The sequence below is a fragment of the Hyperolius riggenbachi genome, chromosome 6 (genome assembly GCF_040937935.1).
Source record: "Hyperolius riggenbachi isolate aHypRig1 chromosome 6, aHypRig1.pri, whole genome shotgun sequence".
In the NCBI taxonomy this organism is placed as follows: Eukaryota; Metazoa; Chordata; class Amphibia; order Anura; family Hyperoliidae; genus Hyperolius; species Hyperolius riggenbachi.
In genome coordinates this window covers 11,270,606-11,295,032 of record NC_090651.1, presented here as the reverse complement: position 1 = coordinate 11,295,032, position 24,427 = coordinate 11,270,606, and the positions used below count along the sequence as shown (strand labels likewise).

The window sequence follows — 24,427 nt, the reverse complement described above, 5'->3', positions numbered from 1 at the left end:
AGGCTATTGGGATTTCTCCTGGTAGCACGTTTCTACTGTATCAGAAAGAGCAACGCATATTAGATGGTGCTTTTGCTTAGATACAGATCCTGCCATCGCCAAGGCAGGGGAAGCTAGGCTGTACAGTGACAGCTAATATCTTGCTACTCCGTCAGCTCAAGCCCAGTTCTCCTAATGCAAGTTCATGCAGCAGCAAGCACCTTGCTGTGGAAAGTCAAAGCCTAAAGGTGGCCATATATCAGGTGACTTGGCGGCCGATCGACCATCTGTTTCGATTATTGTAATCGAATTGGATGAAAATCTGTACTGCCTAGTGCATGCCCGACTGACAATGCGACCAATATCGAGACGAAAATTGGTCGCGTTGTCAGTCGCACATGCTGCAAGATGTTGGGCCGACTTGCTTAATTGGGTGCACGGCAGGAACGGCGTGCAATTTTGCGATGAATGCGCCGAAACCCCCGGTGCTGTCTCCCCTGATGATAGATATCCCCCCAGTGCAAGGTATACATTACCTGTCCGCAGTCTCGGTTTGTCCCTCCGCTATCCATACACGCGCGCCCCCTGTGGTTGTCTGAGGGCGCACGTATGGCGTCACACATGCGCCCTCCCTAGGAAACTACGTGGGGCGTGCGTGTATGCAGAGCAGGAATCGCGGGGACATGCGGAGAACGAGGACAGGTAACGTATATCTTGCACTGGGCACCACGGGGACATTTGTCATTAGGGGACAGGGGCGAGGTGGATGGATTCGGCGTCACAAGGCCGATACCGGATCTATTTGTGCATGAAATCAATCGGGAATCGGCCTGCAGCGTATGGGCAGCTGACAGATCTCTTTATCAGATTAGGCTACAGAGAGATTTGTCTCTTGGTCGAATCTGCCCATCATTGCTAGATGTATGGCTACCTTAACTAAATACAGAATGTGTCCCTTCCCTTGCCATGGTGACGCCAGGATCTGCATGTGAGCTATAAATCTTATCCAGTCAACATTTGTAAACAGCACTATCTACTATGTGTTGCTCTTTCTAATAGACACATGCTGCTAGGGAAATCCCAGTAGCCTAAATTTCGCTGCAGTGCCTCTTTAAAAGTTTTCATCATGGCTGCAAACAGCCTTTGTGTGATTTCGTTTTGCTAAAAAATAAAAAAAAATAAAGTACACGTACATTTCCTTCTGCAGCCAGCTATGACATAGACATGGTACGTGATTTACACTATCTTACTGCCATGGTAACCAAGCACTGTTTGGTGTACAGAATTTTTACTATACGTTTTTATAAATACAGTAAAACATAATCCGGTTTTAAAGAGACTCTGAAGTCTTTTAAAAATCCTGTTTTTATTACAAAATCCTGTTTATCTTGTCAGCCCTACCTAAACCGCGGCTGTAATCGAACTAAATCCCCCCCCCCAAACTCCCCAGGGGGCAATCCGGGCAGCGCTTCCGTGAGAGGCAGAGCTTTCAGCTGCAGCTCTGCCTCTCAGCGCGTCTGCCAGCCTGGATCGTGCCTCTCCCCCGCCCCTCTGTCTTCCTTCACTGAGAGGGGCGGGGGAGAGGTGGAGATCCGCCACTGATAGACTCGTAAGGAGGCAGAGCTGTGGCTCATAGCTCTGCCTCCAACAGCAGCAAAATCCACACCCAAGAAAGTAGCAGATTTTGAGGGGGAGAGGTAGGGGGAATTTAGTGAGATTACAGCTGCGGGGATGCGACGGTTTAGGTAAGGCTGACATGATAAACAGGATTTTGTAATAAAAACAGGATTTTTAAGAGACTTCAGTGTATCTTTAAAGTAAGCCTGTAACTAAAAAAATAAGTTACATACCTAGTGAGTAGAGGTAAGCCTCTGGATGCTGGTCTGCACCCTTTTCATCTCCTCCTGTCCGTATACGAGTCCAGCCGCACTGCAGTAGCACAGAGCCGCTCGTGCACGAAGAAAAAAAGCCATGCACAGCTCTGTTACTGCATGAAGCACGGGCGTACTTTGCACCTGCCTGATTACACTCATACACGGAGGTTACAGGTACTCTTTAGAGGTAGTGAAAATAAACAGATGAGATAAACTATTGTATGTACCCTCCCTTTCCTAAAAATGAGTTTTTAGAGATCCCACAGTTTTATTTTATATTTAAATCTACTTTTTAAGTTTCCTGCTCTCAGAATCCATTTTCTGCCAGGAGAGTGTGTTATGGCTATAATTCCTTATCCGTGAGGGACATAGGATAGTAAGATCCTCTCCTGTCCCAGACAGAAACTGTCACTTGCGTGCCTGATGTTTATCTGTTTGGGAAGGAACACAGTATAGTTATTTGTGTGCTAGGCACTGTACAAACACATGTCTATCTCATCATGTCACCTGTCACCTCGGGTATCCGTAAGGCCTGTCACACACGGGACAGCATCCCCTTCTGATCTGATAAGCAATTAGATTGTTTCCTCTCCCTTTCTGATTATTATTATTCAGGCTTATTGGTTCCGCTCTATATTGTCCTGAGACTCTGGCAATAATATCGGATGTTTTGTTGTTTAGCAGCCTGAACTGAAGACGCAAACATCCAAAATAACTTATTTGCACAATTCTTATAACAGTCAAGTGAAAAATGCTACTTTTGCTATCCTATATAATAATTATCAAGTGTCCCTGCGTCATTTGTCCGTGTGAAAACCGAACTGCGCATGTGCGTGCATTTCAGCCGGCTCGCTCTGCGCTGTCCCTGTGGTTGCTAGGGCAACAGGGACGCACAGCGCAGAGCTGGGAGGATGATGCGGGGAAGGAGGAGGATGATGATGGGGGGGGGGGGGGCGTGTCCGCGCACTGCTTTTTAGAGGCCAGCCAGTGCGTGGGTCACGGCCAGAGCCTAGCGCCCGTTTTTAAACAGGCCTTAGGCCTAGTGATATAACTTTCACTTGTCTGTTTTAAGTTGCATTGCAGAGATGGAAAGATTATTTGTGCATCTGTCTTGGTTTCAGGCTACAAAGCAGTAAAATGTGACTATTTTGAAGAAGGTAAATCTTTTCTCTGCCCTCTGCCTAGACAGACATAGAGGGGTTTCCCTGACGCTCAGCTGGGATTCTCTCTCTTTCAGGGAAGAGCTGGATGCTGATGAGTACGAGGAAACCAAGAAGGAAACGCTGGAGCAGCTGAGCGAGTTTAACGATTCCCTGCAGAAGATCATGTCGGGGAACATGACGCTGGTGGACGAGCTGAGCGGGATGCAGCTGGTGAGGCCTCTATGCCTTCTGCTACACATACGGGTTGCAGGGCTGTGGAGTCGGAGTCAAGGAGTCTGAGCCATTTTGGGTACCTGGAGTTGGAGTCAGAGTCTGAGTCGGAGGATTCATAAACTGAGGAGTCAGAGCTGGAGTTGGAGTACAGACTCCAAGGCCCTGCATAGATATGGAAACGTTTGTATGCACTCGAGGAGCTGTGAAATATAACACAAGTGATGTCACGCCTTCCTGCAGAGGTGTCAGCATAGCTGTGATGAATAAGAGGGAAGTGTGTGCCTGGCTATACTTATAGGAAACATGAAGCGAGAAGTATAATTAACCACCCTGGCGTTCTATTAAGATCGCCAGGGCAGCTGCATGAGGGTTTTTTTTAAATAAAAAAAAAAATATTTCATGCAGCCAACTGAAAGTTGGCTGCATGAAAGCCCACTAGATGGCGCTCCGGAGGCGTTCTTCTGATCGCCTCCGGCGCCCGGAATAAACAAGGAAGGCCGCAATGAGCGGCCTTCCTTGTTTTGCTTAGATCGTCGCCATAGCGACGAGCGGAGTGACGTCATGGACGTCAGCCGACGTCCTGACGTCTGCCGCCTCCGATCCAGCCCTTAGCGCTGGCCGGAACTATTTGTTCCGGCTGCGCAGGGCTCAGGCGGCTGGGGGGACCCTCTTTCGCCGCTGCTCGCGGCGGATCGCCGCAGAGCGGCGGCGATCGGGCAGCACACGCGGCTGGCAAAGTGCCGGCTGCGTGTGCTGCTCTTTATTTCATGTAAATCGGCCCAGCAGGGCCTGAGCGGCACCCTCTGGCGGTAATGGACGAGCTGAGCTCGTCCATACCGCTAAGGTGGTTAAAGGAGACCTGAAGTGAGAGGGATATGGAGGCTGCCATATTTATTTCCTTTTAAACAATACCAGTTGCCTGGCTGTCCTGCTGCAGTGTCTGAATCACACACCTGGAACAAGCATGCAGCTAATCCAGTCACACTTCAGTCAGAGCACCTCATCTGCTACATGCTTGTTCAGGGTCTATGGGTAAAAGTATTAGAGGCAGAGGATCAGCAGAACAGCCAGGCAACTGGTATTGTTTCAAAGGAAATAAATATGTCAGCCTTTATATCCCTCTCACTACAGGTGTCCTTTAGGGCTCGTTCCCACTGTTGCGACGCGATTTCGGCCGCATTCCGACGCTTGTAAAAACGCATGCGGATGCGTTTCCGCATGCGTTTTTACCCGCGATTTCGCATGCGATTTCGCATGGCAGGGTGCCATGCGAAATTAACCATGACACTGCCAGGGCAAAATAAAATTAAAAAAGGTGCGAAATCGCGGGTAAAAACGCATGTAACAAACGCATGCGTTTTTACTATTAAATACATTAGCGGCGATTCGCACGGATTCCCGACGCAGGCGAAATCGTTGGCTCTTTTGTGCGTTTTTTTACCGCTGAAAAAAACGCACCTCAACAACGCTACAGTGGAAACAGGCCCATCCACTTGCATTACATGTGCGGATCTGCATGCGTTGGACGCATGCAGATTCGCGATAGTGGGAACGAGCCCTAAAGAATGAAAACCAATACACCAGATTGATTACTAAGGCTCAGATCGCACTGTGCTACAGCGGTAGAGTATCTGTATAGTACAGAGACGCTGTACAGCGGTAGAGTATCTGTATAGTACAGAGACGCCGTACCTCTTCTGAAACCCACTACTGTGTCCGCTGCCACTTCAAAGCACATTTGTGTGATTCTATGGGATGAATGGCAACACTTCAGCCCGCAGCCCCCCAGGTCTCCCCCCGGTGTACTATGTACCCCCGGGCCTGAGGCGAGTGTCGCAGGGTCACCTGTTCGCTGGTGTGCCTCCTCCTGGTTCAGAGGTCTTTCTCCATGGCAACTGTGCCATGTGACAGTGCTGCAAATACATTACGTACACGTAGCGGGTTCAAAGGGTACAGCTGTGGAGAAAGAGGCGGGACACAAGGAGGCGCACCAGCCAACAGGTAAGCCTGAGACACGCATGTTGGTCCGGGGGGGGGGAGGGTACATATTCAATTTGGGGGAGACCCAGCTGGAGGTCTGTCGTTCAGTCATTGGGATATCGAACGTTGCTACTGCTGCGCACTCGGCTAAGCTTTTTTGAATGATATATTTCCAGCATGCCGGAGCGATTGTTATGACCGATTTAGGCCAAAAAATGGATTGAAATGACTATAGGAAGGTCACGTTGCGGTATCTCTGCCAGATTCAATCATGATGATCAAATCGTCCAGATATCGATGCCACAGATCAAGGAACGTTTGGGCACCTTAAAGCGGAACTGAAGAGTCGCAAAAATAAAGAGTTTCACTTACCTGGGGCTTCTGCCAGCCCCCTGCAAGCCGCCCTGTGCCCGCCCCCTGCAGCCGACCTGTGCACGCAAAGTTTTCAATCGATTCTCTGTTCCCCCACCACGGCTGACTATCACTTGACGCAGAGGGTGTCCACTGCACCTGGTTGGCCCGGCCGTATGCGTTCTCCACCCTCCCGTCACTGGGAGCGTACTGTGCAGGTTTTCTCATAATGTGCAGGGCGCTCCTGGCCACGGGAACGCATACGGGGATACGTGTGGCCAGGGCTGCGCACGCACAGTGGACTTCGTCTTAGAAGTCGAATTCCACTGTGTAAAGTAATAGTGCGCCATGGCGGGGGATCGGAGGATCGTATGGTAACTTCGTGGGCACAGGTCGGCTGCACAGGGATGGCGGAAGCCCCAGGTAAGTCAAACTTTTTTTTTTTTTTTTGCGAATTTTCAGTTCCGCTTTAAAACAGATGCAATTTGCATTTAACGCCGCTTGCCTGATTACGGCACGCAGACTTAGCAGATGTGTTGAAATAAATCCCCTGGATTAGCAGTCTGTCAGTGACATTGATGAACTGTTATCAGCATTATTGATAGTCCATGTGATATTTCTGTATCATGGAGGACCTTGTTTTCTCAGGCTATCCAAGCGGCCATCAGCCAGGCCTTCAAGACTCCAGAAGTCATCCGGATGTTTGCCAAGAAGCAGCCTGGGCAGCTGAGGACGCGATTAGGCGAGGTGAGAACTTCGCCCCTGGTTAGCGGTTTATTATCTGGCCTAGGCCAGGAGGAGCTTCCTGCAGCTCACGCTTCTGTCTCCTAGATGGACCGTGACGTGATGGTCGGTAAGCTGGGACGGGATCTCTACACACAGCAAAAAGGGGAGATCCTGACCGCCCTGCGCAAGCTCGGAGAGAAGGTAATTACATCCGTGTCTGCTGCCAGTGTGCTCAGTTTGTAAGGATGACTTTTAGAAAATGTCACAGCTGAGTGCAAAACCGCACATCACAAAACGGAATATTTGATCAGTGAGCGGCTTAGCAGATCTGAGGTATAAGTTTGGCCACAAAGCTATCTAGAGACGTCACATGGTAGTCACCTGATCTAGCAGATAAGTTACCATGCTAGAAGCACCAACCCTCTACCAGTGCTGACCGGACTTCCTCCTTATTCGTACAAACAACCATTAATCCTCTACACTCACGCCACCCAGAGCAAGCTGGAACATTAGTAGCGATAAAAACAACTAGGTTGAACATTGTATTCCGTTGTAGAAAGAGAGGATATTAGCTTTCAGAATGGATTGCATGCAAAGCATTAGACCCCTTTTCACCAGCGTTGAGGTGTCCTCTGTAGGAAGGGTCCCTATTCTACCCACAAAAGCCCATAAGAAAGCAAACCTTTCATGCTTTTGAACCTGAGATTCCCATTGAGGCTTGTCAGGATTCTACCATTATTCAGAACACATGCATGCAATAAGATCTCCAGGGAGCAACAAACTGCACCAATTACACTATTCTAGTACACTGAAGTGAGAATGATATGGAGACTACCATATTTATTTCCTTTTAAGCAATACCAGTTGCCTGGCTGCCCGCTGATCTTCTGCCTTTAAAGCAGGAGTGTCACCATAAAAAATAAAATTTGAACAGCAACTGGTCTGAGTGTATTAACCCCCTTGGCGGTATGAAAAATTCCGCCAGGGGGCAGCGCAGCAGTTTTTTTTTTTAATTTTTTTTAAATCATGTAGCGAGCCCAGGGCTCGCTACATGATAGCCGCTGCTCAGCGGCATCCCCCCGCCCGCTTCTCCGATCAGGTAATCCCGTTCAAAGAACGGGATTTCCTGGAGGGCTTCCCCCGTAGCAATGGCGACGGGGCAGGATGACGTCAGCGACGTCGGGACGTCATTGGGAGTCCCGATCCACCCCTCGGGGCTGCCTGGCACTGATTGGCCAGGCAGCGCACGGGGTCTGGGGGGGGGGGCCCGCGCGCCGCAACAGATAGCGGCGATCGGGCGCGGGCCGGCAGCGATCGGTGTGCTGGCGCAGCTAGCAAAGTGCTAGCTGCGTCCAGCAAAAAAAAAATTATGTAAATCGGCCCAGCAGGGTCTGAGCGGCACCCTCCGGCGGCTTACCCCGTGTCACACACGGGGTTACCGCTAAGGAGGTTAAGTGATAAAGATGCTAATCCTGCATTCAAAACTTGCAAAACTTTTTCTGCTGTTATGGTTTGGAGTTATCAAATACTTTAGGAGCACTGGCCCTAGTGCCAAACCGTGCCAAAGAGTTGAATGCTGGGAGTTCTTTTTATCTATATTATGTTCCTCCTCTTCCATTTATTTCCCTGCCTAGCTGATCACTTGTGTTTACAAGTAAGGCTGAGGTGACTCAGCGATTGGAGAATAAGACAATACACCTCAGAGGGAGTGTCTGAAGATTTTGGGAGGAGGGCGGCTAATGAATACACAATGAGCAAGAGAAGGGAGGGGGGGGGAACAAGAGTCAAGGAGGATATGATGTCAGCATTAGCTTGGCAAAATGGCCACTGCCTGGTGCCAGCAATAGGATTTTCTGCTTTTCGTTTATAAAATTCACAGGAATCATTACGTGGATAGCACAATACATCTGTTATGTAAGTAGAAGTAGTATTTATCTACTTATATATGTGTGTTTTATTTCTAGGTTAGCATGGGTGTCGCTTGTTCTTTAATACTTTAAGCCATAGACTCTGAACAAGCATGCAGATCAGGTGTTGGTAACTGAAGTGTGACTGGATTAGCTACATGCTTGTTGCAGGTATGTGATTCAGACACTATTGCAGCCAAAGATATCAGCAGGGCTGCCAGGCAACTGGTATTGTTTAAAAGGATATAAATATGGCAGCCTCCCTATCCCTCTAGCTTCTGGTTCCACCTTATCACACCTAGCCCATGTGACTGCTACAGACCCGCCCCCTCCCACAGATATGACACTACTCGTCTTACTATTGGTGCTAGGGCTGCGGGCCAAGGTGTAAGGCTCCCTGCACACTGCAAATCCGTTTTCCGATTCCGTTTCCGTTTCAGATTCCGTTTCCGATTCCGTTTCCGATTTTCCCTGAATACATTCAACAGAAAAACGGATCAAAAAACGCAGCATGCAGTTAAGATTAAAAATCTGAATCGGAATCGGATGTAAAAACAGATTAAAAAGCGGAATCGGAATCTGAAATGCATGCAGTGTGCAAGAGGCCTAAAGTGTAGCAATAAAAATAATCTTACAATGATGAAGCAGCAGAGTTTGCAAAACACATAATTTGTGTCGCTGCCAAAACCTTCAGCCAGTACTGTACACTGCACTGCCTTCTGTAATATGGAGCCCATCATTTCATATTATCAGGATTATTTGTAGAAGCCGGAAGGAAAATGTGGTTGTAAATATATCGATAAAAAGCATCCCACTCATGCTGCAATTGTTTCCACTGCCTGTGTTGTGATGCCTGTTTTCAACACCGTTATTCCACTTTAAGGGGAATGGAAGTGAGATGGATATGGCGGCTGCCATCTTCATTCCCTTATAAACAATGCCAGTTGCCTGGCTATCATGCTGAGCTTTTGGCTTTAGCTGTGTTTGCGTCCCACACCTGCAACCTGCAACAAGCATGCAGACAATGGAATCACAGCCCTGGAACAAGCATGCAGGCAATAGAATCACAGCCCTGGAACAAGCATGCAGGCAGTGGAGTCACAGCATCTCATTTGCATGCTCATTCCGGGGCAGCAGCTTGTAATATTAGAGGCGGAGCGTCAGCACAGAAGTCAGGCAACCGGCATTATTATAGAATGTAGATGGCAGCTTCCGTATCTCTCTCAGTTCAGGTTCCCTTCAGTTCCAGCCAATTACAGAGCAAGCTTCTGTGTGAGGTCAGCCTGCAATGATGGCTTTACTGGGGATTGGTCAATGAGATTGTTGTAATTCTGAGTTCATGCAAATGTTTTGCTAATTTTATGCAGGTTGGAAATGAACCAATCAAATTCAACAGCTGCTTCCATTTTTAAGCTGCAAAAAATATGCATCAGCTTGGAATCGCCTGCATCTCATTAACAGTCCCTTTTTATAAAGGCACCCTGTCCCATTCATTAGTCCATCCTTGTACAGTAGAAAACCTGCTTACAGGGAAGGGAAAGATTTGCTAGTACAAAAAAAAAACACTGTACTAAATGAAAAAGCAACAATATTCTCCCTCCCACACACCAGCAGCCAGTACAGCAGCCTCTCCATGCCTGGTCAGAGCACGCTCGCAGCGGGGTGGATATATCGGCCCCTGAGTGCTCCATGTCACATGGTGTTAGGTGGTTAAATCTGTGGAAACTCCTGCAGTTTTTTGTTTTGTTTTTTTTACATGCATTTCCCAGCAATTAGGTCTGGATTCCACTACAAAATACTAATTGCATCTGTTAAAGAGACACTGAAGCGAGAATAAATCTCGCTTCAGTGCTTATATTCAGCAGGGGCATGTGTGCCCCTGCTAAAACGCCGCTATCCTGCGGCTAAACGGGGGTCCCTTATCCCCCAAATCCCCCCCCCTGCAAAATCTACGACCAACTTGGTTGTAGATTTTGCTGCTGTTGAGGCAGGGCTAACGGCTGCAGCCCTGCCTCTCAGAGCCGTCTATCAGCGGCGCATCGCCGCCTCTCCCCCGCCCCTCTCAGCGAAGGAAGACTGAGAGGGGCGGGGGAAAGGCGGAGATACGCGCTGACAGACGCGCGTGAGGCAGGGCTGCGGCCATTAGCCCTGCCTCAATGCGGAAGAGATCCCCCGCTGCACGGAGGGGATTTGGGAGGTAAGGCACCCCTGGATAGCGGCGTTTTAGCACTGAAGCGAGATTTCTTCTCACTTCAGTGTCTCTTTAAAGAGGAACTCCAGTGAAAAGAACGTAATAATGATTTACATTCTGACATTTATCACATGGTGACATTTTTACTGCTGGAAGGTGATGTCAGTGGAAGGAGATGCTGCTTGCGATTCTGGCAGTTGGAAACCACTGTAAACAGCTGTTATTTCCCACAATGCAGCAAGGCTCCCACAGTGTGATGTCAGAACCATGGTCCTGACATCACACTGTGGGAGGGGTTTCACCACAATATCACCAATACAGCGCCCCCTGATGATCAGTGTGTGAAAAGGAATAGATTTCTCATGGGAAAGGGGGTATCAGCTACTGATTGGGATGAAGTTCACTTCTTGGTTACAGTTTCTCTTTATTATGTTTTTCTTTACAATGCACCCAACTATTCTGCAGCATTCCTTTAAGCATTGGAAAAATGGTGCAATGCATTTGCAATTTAAAAGCAACCTGAGGTTTGAGACCTATGGAAGTTGCCATCATTATTTCCTTTTAAATAATGCCAGTTGCCTGGCAGCCCTGCTGATCTTTCTGGTTGGTAGTGTCTGAATCACACCTGAAACAAGCATGCAGCTAATCTTGTTACTCTTCTGACAGAGCACCTGATCTGCTGCATGCTTGTTCAGGGGCTATGGCTGGTCCCTTGGCATCCCCCCCCCCCCCCCCCCCACATCATGGGAGAAGTATAATAGAGGACATTATAATAGGCGGTGCTGTGATCATTCTATAGGTGTGAATGGCAGAAGCTGTCTATACCCTTCCTGTGTGTGGTAATATGTACGTTGTTTTGGTGCAGTTGACGCCGGAGGAAGAGGCGTTCCTTGCTGAGCATGCTGGGGCCGCTCTCAGCCAATTCCAGAAGGTTTCAGAAGGATTAGGTGAGTCTTATGCCAGCCTATCTACTGATCACTTGGGAGAGGAAGGCTCAGTGATTGGGATTCTTGCCAAGTAACTTTGGATCTGGGTTTCACCACTGAGGGGTTTTTCCACTTTAGGGCCAGAGCAATTCCTACCTTTCAGCGCTCCTCCCATTCTTTTGCCCATAACTTAAAGTGAATGGGAACCCGTGTTAAAAAAAAAAAGTCATATACTCACCTAAGGAGAGGGAGGCTCTGGGTCCCATAGAGCATTCCCTCTCCTCTCCCGGTCCCCGCTCCTGATCAGAGAGGGATCGTATGGCTACCTTTACTGCAAACAGATTGCGAACTGATTTCAGCCTGAAACCGATCACAATCTGTTGTGGTGGTGGTGCTGCTGCCGCCGCTCCCCCCGCCCGCATGCCCGCATACATTACCTGCTCCGCCGGCGCGACTCCAGTCCCCAGGTCACCGCTGCTCCGTCTCCGCTCTGGTCTCCGGCCCCGGCATGCTTTACTTCTTCCTGTACGGCAGGAAGTTTAAACAGTAGAGCGCCCTCTACTGTTTAAAATTCCTGCCGGGCAGGAGGAACTGAAGCATGCCGGAGACCAGCGCGGACACGGAGCAGCGGTGACCGGGCGTAGACGTGCAGGTAATGTATTCGGCTCTATTGCGTCGGTCATCGGGTAAGTATCTCCCAGAGGGTTTTTTTTAATCATTACTCCTCACAACAAAATGATCTATATCTTGTTTTGTTTGCCACCAATTAGGCTTTCTTTGGGAGGTACATTATGTTAAGAATGATTTTAATCTAAATGCATTTTAATGGGAATAATAAGAAAAACATGTAAAACAAAATTCTCAGTTTTCGTGCATTATAGTTTTAAAATGAAACGTTCTACTGTGGATAAAAGCCACATATGTTATTTGCCCATTTGTCCCATTTATTGCAACGTTAAAAATATTTTCCTAGTACAAGGTATGGCGCCAATATTTCATTTGGAAATAAAGGTGCATTTTTTTCAGTTTTACATCCATCTCTAATTGAAAGCCCATAATATAAAAAATAACAGTAATATACCCGCTTGACTTGCATATAAAAAAAGTTCATTTCCTAAGGTAACTATTTATGTATGTATTTTTTTTTTTCATGTAAAAATGTATTTGGGTACTATGGGAGCGTGTGGGAGGGAAGAAGTTAATTTTAAATGTGGATCTTTTTATTAAAATATATGTAGGCTTAGTTTTACTGTTTGACCACAAGATGTCCTCGTGCATTATTTCCGTATAGTGTACTATAAGCACGTGAACAGGAAGTAATGCACTCACGTGTTACTCTCTTAGCTACAATGACGCATGCATCTCATTGATACGGGGATTTAGATTAATGAATGGGAACTGCGTTCCGGTTCATCGATTTCCCTACTAACCAGCGGCGCCATCAACGAGCGCGGGAGGCGGTGGGGAGTGCGCACAGAGGCGGGAGGCGGTGGGGAGTGCGCACAGAGGCGGGAGGCGGTGGGGAGTGCGCACAGAGGCGGGAGGGGGTGGGGAGTGCGCACAGAGGCGGGAGGGGGTGGGGAGTGCGCACAGAGGCGGGAGGGGGTGGGGAGTGCCCACAGAGGCGGGAGGCAATGGGGAGTGCCCACAGAGGCGGGAGGCAATGGGGAGTGCCCACAGAGGCGGGAGGCAATGGGGAGTGCCCACAGAGGCGGGAGGCGTATATCTACGCCCCTGGAATGGGAACAGTCCTCCCGCGGGGCGTAGATATACTGCCTCATTAGCAATAACTGGTTAAAGTGGATCGAGATGAACTTTTACTCATTGCATAATTGTGTTCCTTACAGGCCATTCCTCAAGCCAAATACTTTTTTTTTGGTTTTAATACCCTAAATCCCTATAAACTAAACAAGCCTCGCCCACAGCTCCTAGGCACTCTGAGACCCACGTAGCAAGGTCTTCTGGGAGCTCAGTCTGGGCAGGAGGAGGGGGAGGTGTTACTAGCCAGAGATTTCTGAGGCAGAGGGGAGGAGGGAGTAGGAGAAGGGAGTGAAGTTTTCAGAGACTGAGCGCTGGAGATGAACATGACTGTTCTCGTTGTGTCACAGGAAGAAATAATCACATGCTGTTGAAGCTGTTTGCAGCTAGATTTGCTGTGTAAATCTAAACCTTAGATAAGATATATATAGACAAGTTACTTGTTATAGTTTTTCATCTCAGATCCGCTTTGTCCTACTGGGCGTGCACAGAGCATGTTTGCACAGGCCAATGCGGATGTGCTTATACTTGGATGCGAGCACCGCCATGAGAGCATGCGTGACAAACCTATGCTGAATATGCTTAGAGGGTCCCAGTGCTAGACAGGTGGGTTGTAGGAGCATCTGTGAAGCCTTTCAGCTATCTGCAGGCTTCCCACTACTGAGGTAAGGATCTCATTTCTTATTTTAAAACCCACTTCAGGTAGGCTTGAAAACCCACCAGGGATATTGTACAAAACTCCAAAATATACCTGAATCTCTAAGGCAGTATAGAGAGCATCACCCCCAAGCAGAGGATACACTACCTGAATAAGATAATGTGCTGATTTAGCTGGACTATGCTAGAATTAGAGTGTGAGCTCCTCTAAGGACAGTCAGTGACATGGCTATGTACTCTGTAATGTGCTGCAGAAGATGTCAGTGCTATATAAATACATAATAATAATATGGTAGGACATTACACTATGACTGTGGCAGGATTAGATTGTCAGCTCCTCTAAGGACAGTCAGTGACATGGCTATGTACTCTGTAATGTGCTGCAGAAGATGTCAGTGCTATATAAATACATAATAATAATATGGTAGGACATTAAACTATGACTATGGTAGGATTAGATAGTCACGCCACTGACTGTCCTCAGAGGAGCTCATTATCTAATCCTACCATAGCCAGAGTCTAATGTCCTTCCATATTATTATTATCTATTTATATAGCAGTGACATCTCCTGCAGCACATTACAGAGTACATAGTCATGTCACTGACTGTCCTCAGAGGAGCTCACACTCTAATCCTACCATAGCCAGAGTCTAATGTCCTTCCATATTATTATTATGTATTTATATAGCACTGACATCTTCTGCAGCACTGTACAGAGTACATAGTCATGCCACTGACTGTCCTCAGAGGAGCTCACACTCTAATCCTACCATAGCCAGAGTCTAATGTCCTTCCATATTATTATTATGTATTTATATAGCACTGACATCTTCTGCAGCACATTACAGAGTACATAGTCATGTCACTGACTGTCCTCAGAGGAGCTCACACTCTAATCCTACCATAGCCAGAGTCTAATGTCCTTCCATATTATTATTATGTATTTATATAGCAGTGACATCTCCTGCAGCACATTACAGAGTACATAGTCATGTCACTGACTGTCCTCAGAGGAGCTCACACTCTAATCCTACAATAGTCATAGTATAATGTCCTACCATATTATTATTATGTATTTATATAACACTGACATCTTCTGCAGCACCTTGCAGAGTACATAGTCACGCCACTGACTGTCCTCAGAGGAGCTCATTATGTACTCTGCAAGGTGCTGCAGAAGATGTCAGTGTTATATAAATACATAATAATAATAATAATATGGTAGGACATTATACTATGACTATTGTAGGATTAGAGTGTAAGCTCCTCTGAGGACAGTCAGTGACATGACTATGTACTCTGTAATGTCAATCAGAAGAGAGGAAGGAGATGGGCACAGCTGCTAAAATACCCTTTATTGTGGCTGGGTTGACACAAAAAAGCTTGCAGCAGTGGGGGGGGAAAAGGACAAGTACTCTGTAATGTGCTGCAGAAGATGTCAGTGCTAAATGAATACATAATAATAATATGGTAGGACATTATACTATGACTATTGTAGGATTAGAGTGTGAGCTCCTCTGAGGACAGTCAGTGACATGACTATGTACTCTGTAATGTGCTGCAGAAGATGTCAGTGCTATATAAATACATAATAATAATATGGTAGGACATTAGACTATGACTATGGTAGGATTAGAGCGTGAGCTCCTCTGAGGACAGTCAGTGACATGACTATGTACTCTGTAATGTGCTGCAGGAGATGTCAGTGCTATATAAATACATAATAATAATATGGTAGGACATTAGACTATGACTATGGTAGGATTAGATTGTGAGCTCCTCTGAGGACAGTCAGTGACATGACTATGTACTCTGTAATGTGCTGCAGAAGGTGTCAGTGCTATATAAATACATAATAATAATATGGTAGGACATTACGCTATGACTATGGCAGGATTAGAGCGTGAGCTCCTCTGAGGACAGTCAGTGACATGACTATGTACTCTGTAATGTGCTGCAGGAGATGTCACTGCTATATAAATACATAATAATAATATGGAAGGACATTAGACTCTGGCTATGGTAGGATTAGAGTGTGAGCTCCTCTGAGGACAGTCAGTGACATGACTATGTACTCTGTAATGTGCTGCAGAAGATGTCAGTGCTATATAAATACATAATAATAATATGGTAGTACATTAGACTAGGACTATGGTAGGATTAGAGTGTGAGCTCCTCTGAGGACAGTCAGTGACATGACTATGTACTCTGTAATGTGCTGCAGAAGATGTCAGTGCTATATAAATACATAATAATAATATGGTAGTACATTAGACTAGGACTATGGTAGGATTAGAGTGTGAGTTCCTCTGAGGACAGTCAGTGACATGACAATGTACTCTGTAATGTGCTGCAGGAGATGTCAGTGCTATATAAATACATAATAATAATATGGTAGGACATTAGACTATGACTATGGTAGGATTAGAGTGTGAGCTCCTCTGAGGACAGCCAGTGACATGACTATGTACTCTGTAATGTGCTGCAGAAGATGTCAGTGCTACATAAATACATAATAATAATATTTTGTGGTCCTAGATGTAGTTTTTGGCAGTAATGTAGCTGAAGCCTGCGCACAAGGTATCTGATCCTTCCCGGTGCCCGGCTCATGAGAGATTAGCTGTAAGTGGTGGCTATGTTGAGACTTAGCACTTTAGTGGTTAGTAAGCAGCTGTGTGAGGAGAGCGATCGCCCCACTTACTGTGGAATCTGCCCCCGCCATTCAGGTCACTCAGCACGGATTGCATTGAGATGATCGCACATGTCCAGAAGGGGATCAGTGAGGGGACTCCTAAAGCTGCAGATCTGTGTCCTCCCATCATCGGCTCTCGCTCTGCTGTGACCGGAGCAGCATGTGACCCGCAAGACGCCTTCACACTCTCCACACTCATGTTTCACTCAACAGCTGGCGGCAGAACCCTCGGAACCCAGGCTGCTCTGCGGAGACACAGGGAGCGGCATGGGGGACTCTCTGTGACTTGTGTAAACCAGGCCGCTCTGCGGAGACACAGGGAGCGGCATGGAGGACTCGCTGTGACTTGTGTAAACCAGGCCGCTCTGCGGAGACACAGGGACTGGCATGGGGGACTCGCTGTGACTTGTGTAAACCAGGCTGCTCTGCGGAGACACAGGGACTGGCATGGAGGACTCGCTGTGACTTGTGGTGTAAACCAGGCTGCTCTGCGGAGACACAGGGAGCGGCATGGGGAACTCACTGTGACTTGTGGTGTAAACCAGGCTGCTCTGCGGAGACACAGGGACTGGCATGGGGGACTCGCTATGACTTGTGGTGTAAACCAGGCTGCTCTGCGGAGACACAGGGAGCGGCATGGGGAACTCACTGTGACTTGTGGTGTAAACCAGGCTGCTCTGCGGAGACACAGGGACTGGCATGGAGGACTCGCTGTGACTTGTGGTGTAAACCAGGCTGCTCTGCGGAGACACAGGGACTGGCATGGGGGACTCGCTGTGACTTGTGGTGTAAACCAGGCTGCTCTGCGGAGACACAGGGACTGGCATGGGGGACTCGCTGTGACTTGTGGTGTAAACCAGGCTGCTCTGCGGAGACACAGGGACTGGCATGGGGGACTCGCTGTGACTTGTGGTGTAAACCAGGCTGCTCTGCGGAGACACAGGGACTGGCATGGGGGAGTCGCTGTGACTTGTGGTGTAAACCAGGCTGCTCTGCGGAGACACAGGGACTGGCATGGGGGACTCGCTGTGACTTGTGTAAACCAGGCTGCTCTGCGGAGACACAGGGACTGGCATGGGGGACTCGCTGTGACTTGTGTAAACCAGGCTGCTCTGCGGAGACACAGGGACTGGCATGGAGGACTCGCTGTGACTTGTGGTGTAAACCAGGCTGCTCTGCGGAGACACAGGGACTGGCATGGGGGACTCGCTATGACTTGTGGTGTAAACCAGGCTGCTCTGCGGAGACACAGGGACTGGCATGGGGGACTCGCTGTGACTTGTGGTGTAAACCAGGCTGCTCTGCGGAGACACAGGGACTGGCATGGGGGACTCGCTATGACTTGTGGTGTAAACCAGGCTGCTCTGCGGAGACACAGGGACTGGCATGGGGGACTCGCTGTGACTTGTGGTGTAAACCAGGCTGCTCTGCGGAGACACAGGGAGCGGCATGGGGAACGCACTGTGACTTGTGGTGTAAACCAGGCTGCTCTGCGGAGACACAGGGAGCGGCATGGGGGACTCGCTGTGACTTGTGGTGTAAACCAGGCCACTCTGCGGAGACACAGGGACTGGCATGGGGGACTCGCTGTGACTTGTGGTGTAAACCAGGCTGCTCTGCGGAGACACAGGGACTGGCATGGGGGACTCGCTGTGACTTGTGGTGTAAACCAGGCTGCTCTGCGGAGACACAGGGACTGGCATGGGGGACTCGCTATGACTTGTGGTGTAAACCAGGCTGCTCTGCGGAGACACAGGGAGCGGCATGGGGAACGCACTGTGACTTGTGGTGTAAACCAGGCCACTCTGCGGAGACACAGGGACTGGCATGGGGAACTCGCTGTGACTTGTGGTGTAAACCAGGCTGCTCTGCAGAGACACAGGGACTGGCATGGGGGACTCGCTGTGACTTGTGGTGTAAACCAGGCTGCTCTGCGGAGACACAGGGACTGGCATGGGGGACTCGCTGTGACTTGTGGTGTAAACCAGGCTGCTCTGCGGAGACACAGGGACTGGCATGGGGGACTCGCTGTGACTTGTGGTGTAAACCAGGCTGCTCTGCGGAGACACAGGGACTGGCATGGGGGAGTCGCTGTGACTTGTGGTGTAAACCAGGCTGCTCTGCGGAGACACAGGGACTGGCATGGGGGACTCGCTGTGACTTGTGTAAACCAGGCTGCTCTGCGGAGACACAGGGACTGGCATGGGGGACTCGCTGTGACTTGTGGTGTAAACCAGGCTGCTCTGCGGAGACACAGGGACTGGCATGGGGGACTCGCTGTGACTTGTGGTGTAAACCAGGCTGCTCTGCGGAGACACAGGGACTGGCATGGGGGACTCGCTGTGACTTGTGGTGTAAACCAGGCTGCTCTGCGGAGACACAGGGACTGGCATGGGGGACTCGCTATGACTTGTGGTGTAAACCAGGCTGCTCTGCGGAGACACAGGGACTGGCATGGGGGACTCGCTGTGACTTGTGGTGTAAACCAGGCTGCTCTGCGGAGACACAGGGACTGGCATGGGGGACTCGCTATGACTTGTGGTGTAAACCAGGCTGCTCTGCGGAGACACAGGGACTGGCATGGGGGACTCGCTGTGACTTGTGGTGTAAACCAGGCTGCTCTGCGGAGACACAGGGAGCGGCATGGGGAACGCACTGTGACTTGTGGTGTAAACCAGGCTGCTCTGCGGAGACACAGGGAGCGGCATGGGGGACTCGCTGTGACTTGTGGTGTAAACCAGGCTGCTCTGCGGAGACACAGGGACTGGCATGGGGGACTCGCTGTGACTTGTGGTGTAAACCAGGCTGCTCTGCGGAGACACAGGGACTGGCATGGGGGACTCGCTATGACTTGTGGTGTAAACCAGGCTGCTCTGCGGAGACACAGGGAGCGGCATGGGGAACGCACTGTGACTTGTGGTGTAAACCAGGCCACTCTGCGGAGACACAGGGACTGGCATGGGGAACTCGCTGTGACTTGTGGTGTAAACCAGGCTGCTCTGCAGAGACACAGGGACTGGCATGGGGGACTCGCTGTGACTTGTAGTGTAAAGCCAGAAATGGCCAAGACCTATACAGGGGAAAACATGCCAAAACTACAAGGTGAATCTTAACCACTTCAGCCTACGGGTGTTTTCACCTCAAGGACGGAAGCAATTTTCCTGTCAGCGCTACTACCATTCATTTTCCAATAACTTTATCACTACTTATCACACCTTAATGATCTCTATATTGGTTTTTTCCCCCACAAATCTATGCATGTTATAGGGAGATACAAGAAAAAAACAAAAAATACACAATTTCTCCAATTCCATCCCCTATAGTTTTAAAATGAGCAATGCTGCTATAAATAAAACCCACACATTTTATTTGCCAATTAGTCCCGGCTATCACAGCATTTCAATTGTTCCTTTGCAAAAGTATTCGGCCCCCTTGAAGTTTTCCACATTTTGTCATATTACTGCCACAAACATGCATCAATTTTATTGGAATTCCATGTGAAAGACCAATACAAAGTGGTGTACATGTGAGAAGTGGAATGAAAATCAAACATGATTCCAAACATTAAAAAAAAAACTGCAAAGTGGGGTGTGCGTAAGTATTCGGCCCCCCGAGTCAATACTTTGTAGAACCACCTTTTGCTGCAATTACAGCTGCCAGTCTTTTAGGGTATGTCTCTTCCAGCTTTGCACATCTAGAGACTGAAATCCTTGCCCATTCTTCTTTGCAAAACAGCTCCAGCTCAGTCAGATTAGATGGACAGCGTTTGTGAACAGCAGTTTTCAGAGCTAGTTGCCACAGATTCTCGATTGGATTTAGATCTGGACTGTATTTTTTTTTTTTTTTCTGTTTTGTTGCTTTTTGTATTCGGTCAATAATTACAAGCCCTTATTGCTAACATAACAGTAATATACTCTCATGACATACATATTACAAAAGCTGAGTCCCTAAGGCAACTAATTATGTATTTTTTTGTAAACTGTTTGTATTATTTTTTGTTTATTTGTTTGGTAAGTGGAAGGGGGGGGGGGGTGTTAGAAGGGATTAATTTTTATTAATTTTTAATTAAGTTACCCTGAGTATATTTGTTCTTTTTCACCACTAGATGGCATTACAATCACTATCCTGGGTTACCAGGAAGTGTTTGTTTTTTTTCCTATGCCATTTTACTTACTCTATTAAGAATGGACATGGCCCCTGACCGGGGTCATGTTCATTCATTCCAGGCACTGTGATTGGATCTGGGAATATTAGTTCACCTTACCCAATCGCTGCTGCTGCCACGAACGAGCAGTTTGTATGCGCACCCACTGCGAAAACACCAGATAGACCAGAGCGCTCCTGTCTGGACGACTCTCTCCAGATAGGATTAGGTGCTTATAGGAGCACTATTCAAAAAAATGTTTAAACTTAAAATACATATATTAAAAATCAATTTTTTTCCAGAGTAAAATTCATAGCAAGTTAACTTTTTCCTATGTCACTGTTACTTGCAGTACGTAATGAAAGGCTGACAGATCTTATATATTTTGCAATAGTCCACCCCCTCATGAGGGATTCTCAGTATTTCCTTAATTTTTTACAAAAGCATTTCCTAGAAAGGATCTATACAAAGATGCCCGCGAGCCTCACTACTTGTTTGGCAGTTGTTCTAAGCAGCATAGTTAAGTTAGTGCTTTTGTATAAAAATAAATAAGTGAGAATCTCCCATGAGGAGGTGGATTGGTCACATTCCAGGACTGTCGCTGAGTTCTTGCTACCACCACCTGGGGAGACTCTGTGATGGAACATGCATGCAGCGTGTAACAGATCAGACCTTTCAGACTTCACTGGCTGCACAGTCGCGGAGGCTGTCTGTACCCATTCAGTGGCGGGAGTTTGTCGCTTACTGGCGCTGGATCACCTCCAAAGATACTTGTGCGGGGTTATCCAAAGCTAAGAATTCCTGGTTAAAGAAAACCTGTAACTAAACAAAAAACTTCCCCTGGGGGGTACTCACCTCGAGTGGGGGAAGCCTCTGGATCCTATCGAGGCTTCCCCCGTCCTCCTGTATCCCACGGCGGTCTCGCTGTGCCCCTCCGAACAGCGGGGATGTAAATATTTACCTTCCCGGCTCCAGCGCAGGCGCAGTATCGGCTCTTCCCACGGAGATGGGCGGAAATAGCCGATCGTTGTCGGCCCGCTCTACTGCACAGGCGCAAGTCTCCTGCACCTGCGTAAGTAGAGCGGACCCGACAGAGATCGGCTATTTCCGCCTATCTCCATGCTGAGAGCCGCAACAGCGCCCCTACTGGAGCCAGGGAAGGTAAATAAATTTACGCTTGTCAGGAAGGATTCTGGGACGCTTCGGAGGAGCTAGCGCTGGACGGCCTGCAGCTACAGGGGAGGGGGAAGCCTCATTGGGACCCTGAGGCTTCCCCCTCCCGAGGTGAGTACCCCCCAGGGGATGTTATTTTTGTTACAGAGTCTCTTCAACCTTTCCCGGACAGACGCAGTAAGACTCTACGTCCAGCAGGTGGTGCTGCAGCCCTGACTGGACATAGACTCTACGTTGCATTGACCGCCTGTCCCCGACGTTACGATTTCGACGCTCTGTCCCCGCTGCAATTCGCTCACCCTGCCTTCTCTGAAGACAGAGCTCTGTGAGCCGGGCAGGAGCTGTTTTCATTGGTTCCTGGCCCTGTCATCACTGTAAGCCAGTCCCATTGGCTTACATTGATTGACAGGGTCAGGAGCCAATGTAAGCACAGCGCTCTGCCGTCATAGAGACGGCAGAGAGAGGAGCCCGCGGCGGGGACAGAATGGCAAGAGCGGCGGATTTTTGCAGCGATTCGTCAGGAAGTGGCGGTTTACTAAAATGTGTATGGGGGTACATCACCTGGGGGGGGGGGGGGGGCATTGGGTGGTCTGCTCCTTGAAAGGATGCCATGGATGACACCATGAATCCCTGAAATGAAGGCATTGTGTTTAATAAAATGCTTTAATTGCCTCACATTTTTATGCAATCGTTTTGTTCACCCCACTGAATTGAAGCTTAACTACTTTACCACCAGCGGTGCGTGTATCTACGCTCCTTTTATCACTCTTTCCCCACCAGGAGCGTAGATACACGACGACGCCCGCTCCCCTGATATCAATGAACGGGAAAAACCGTTCCCGTTCATTGATCCAAGCCCCCCAGCAATGATTGGCTGCTTCTATGAGAAGCTGCGCAATCATTGTGGAAAAAAAAAAAAAGTTTCCCAGCCTCATTGCACTTCCTGTAAGCGTACTTCCTACGCTTACAGGATGCATACACAAAAATTACTGTGGCCAAAAAGTAAAACTACAGTCAAAAATATTTTTCATATATAAATACGTTATTTTACATTATAAATTAACTCCCTCACTCCCCAATTTTTTTTTGTTTTGTAATAAAAGAAAAAAAAATTACAATAAAAAACAAAACATGAATAGTTACCTTAGAGACTGAACTCTTTAAATATTTATGTCAAGAGGGTATAACACTGTTACTTTATAAACTATGGGCTTGTAATTAGGGATGGACGCAAAACTGAAAAAAATGCACCTTTATTTCCAAATAAAATATTGGCATCAAACATTGTGATAGGGACATAATTTAAATGGTGTAATAACCGGGACAAATGGGCAAATACATTTCATGGGTTTTAATTACAGTAGCATGCATTATTTAAAAACTATAAAGGCTGAAAACTGAAAAATGATTTTTTTCCCCACATTTTTTCCTATTTTCCTATTAAAACACATTTAGAATAAAATAATTCTTGGCATAATGTCCCACCTAAAGAAAGCATAATTGATGGAGGAAAAAACAAGATATAGTTCATTTCATTGTGATAAGTAATGATTAAGTTATAGACGAATGAATGGAAGGAGCGCTGAGAGGTGAAAATTGCTCTGGTGCTCAAGGGGTAAAACCTCTCAGTGGTGAAGTGGTTAAAGTCGGCATTTCACCTGCATCTGAGGTGTTACGTTTAAAAATCATTGTAGTAACCAAAATTTGAAAAAAAGTTGTCTTTGTGCAAATAGTTATGGGCCTAAGTGTGAGTCATTTGCAGCCCCTCAGAACAGTAGCAGGTGGGGTTTTCTGATTTTTTTTTTGTGTGTATATATCTGACCTGGAAATGATTGTTTATTACCAGAATAGCGGTATGTTGTTTTCATGCTTTTTGTGTTTCTCGTGACCATTTTGCAGGCTCGGGAGATAAGGTCCTGGCTCTGGCCAGCCTGGAGGTGGGGAACACTAAGAAGTGACAGGATAAAGGACGTGGACATCCGGCTTTGCTGAACACCGAGGGGGATTTCGTCTGCCGGTTGCTGCTGTTTTCTCCCGTTATGTTTTGCGTTGAACAATGAAATGAGATGTACGTTGTGTATCCTCCCCGGAGGACTGTAAGTGTACCCGTCATTGTGCGTCCGTGCCGTGTGTAACCGTGCGTCCGTCCGTTCACTTTTTATCTTTTTATAGCGCGCCCATACGGCGGGAGACAAGTGGTCATTCGCATCGAACCTTAAGTGCGCATATTTGATTCAGTTCCTCCTGTTTTACATGCGGCCACAGAATGAATCGTGACTTTAGTTGTTTACTTTATATTTTTTGTCTTTTTTGAATAAAAATTGTGAATTTTGAATGGAGTGTTTTAATTTACTTAAATGTACATGACTAAACCCTAATATCTCTCCCAGGCAACCATAGCAACAGTACAGTAGAGTCCCTGTTACCCGGAACTCCAGTAACCGGCAGTCTCAACCAACCAGCGCAAATTGCCGCCAGTGCTCCCAGTGGTGAAGGCTGTGGCCTTCGCTGTGCCTAAAGGACTTCCGATGTGAAAATAAAGAGAAAAACCTCCAGTTTAACTGTGTCTATCGTGAAGCAAATCCTGACATCATTTTCTCCCTTACTCTGATTGTGTATGCATTGCCCTCCCTCCTCCTAGTCTTAAGACACTCCCATCCAGCTCTGCAGTAGAAAGTGCATTGTCTCAGCA

At 47.8% G+C, this 24,427-nt stretch overlaps 1 protein-coding gene across 2 annotated transcripts in view; it reads left to right on the top strand.

Moving 5' to 3' along the window:
- Window positions 1–24,070, top strand: part of LZIC (leucine zipper and CTNNBIP1 domain containing) — a 33,809-nt gene extending 9,739 nt beyond the window's left edge. For both annotated transcript variants that reach the window (XM_068238845.1, XM_068238847.1), the window contains 5 exons: window positions 3,091–3,226; window positions 6,209–6,307; window positions 6,392–6,487; window positions 11,250–11,331; window positions 23,635–24,070. In XM_068238845.1, the coding sequence (XP_068094946.1) occupies window positions 3,091–3,226; window positions 6,209–6,307; window positions 6,392–6,487; window positions 11,250–11,331; window positions 23,635–23,693 (472 nt within the window). In that variant the 3' untranslated portion in view covers window positions 23,694–24,070. The remainder of the gene's footprint in view (window positions 1–3,090; window positions 3,227–6,208; window positions 6,308–6,391; window positions 6,488–11,249; window positions 11,332–23,634) is intronic.
- The last annotated feature ends 357 nt before the right edge of the window (window positions 24,071–24,427 follow it).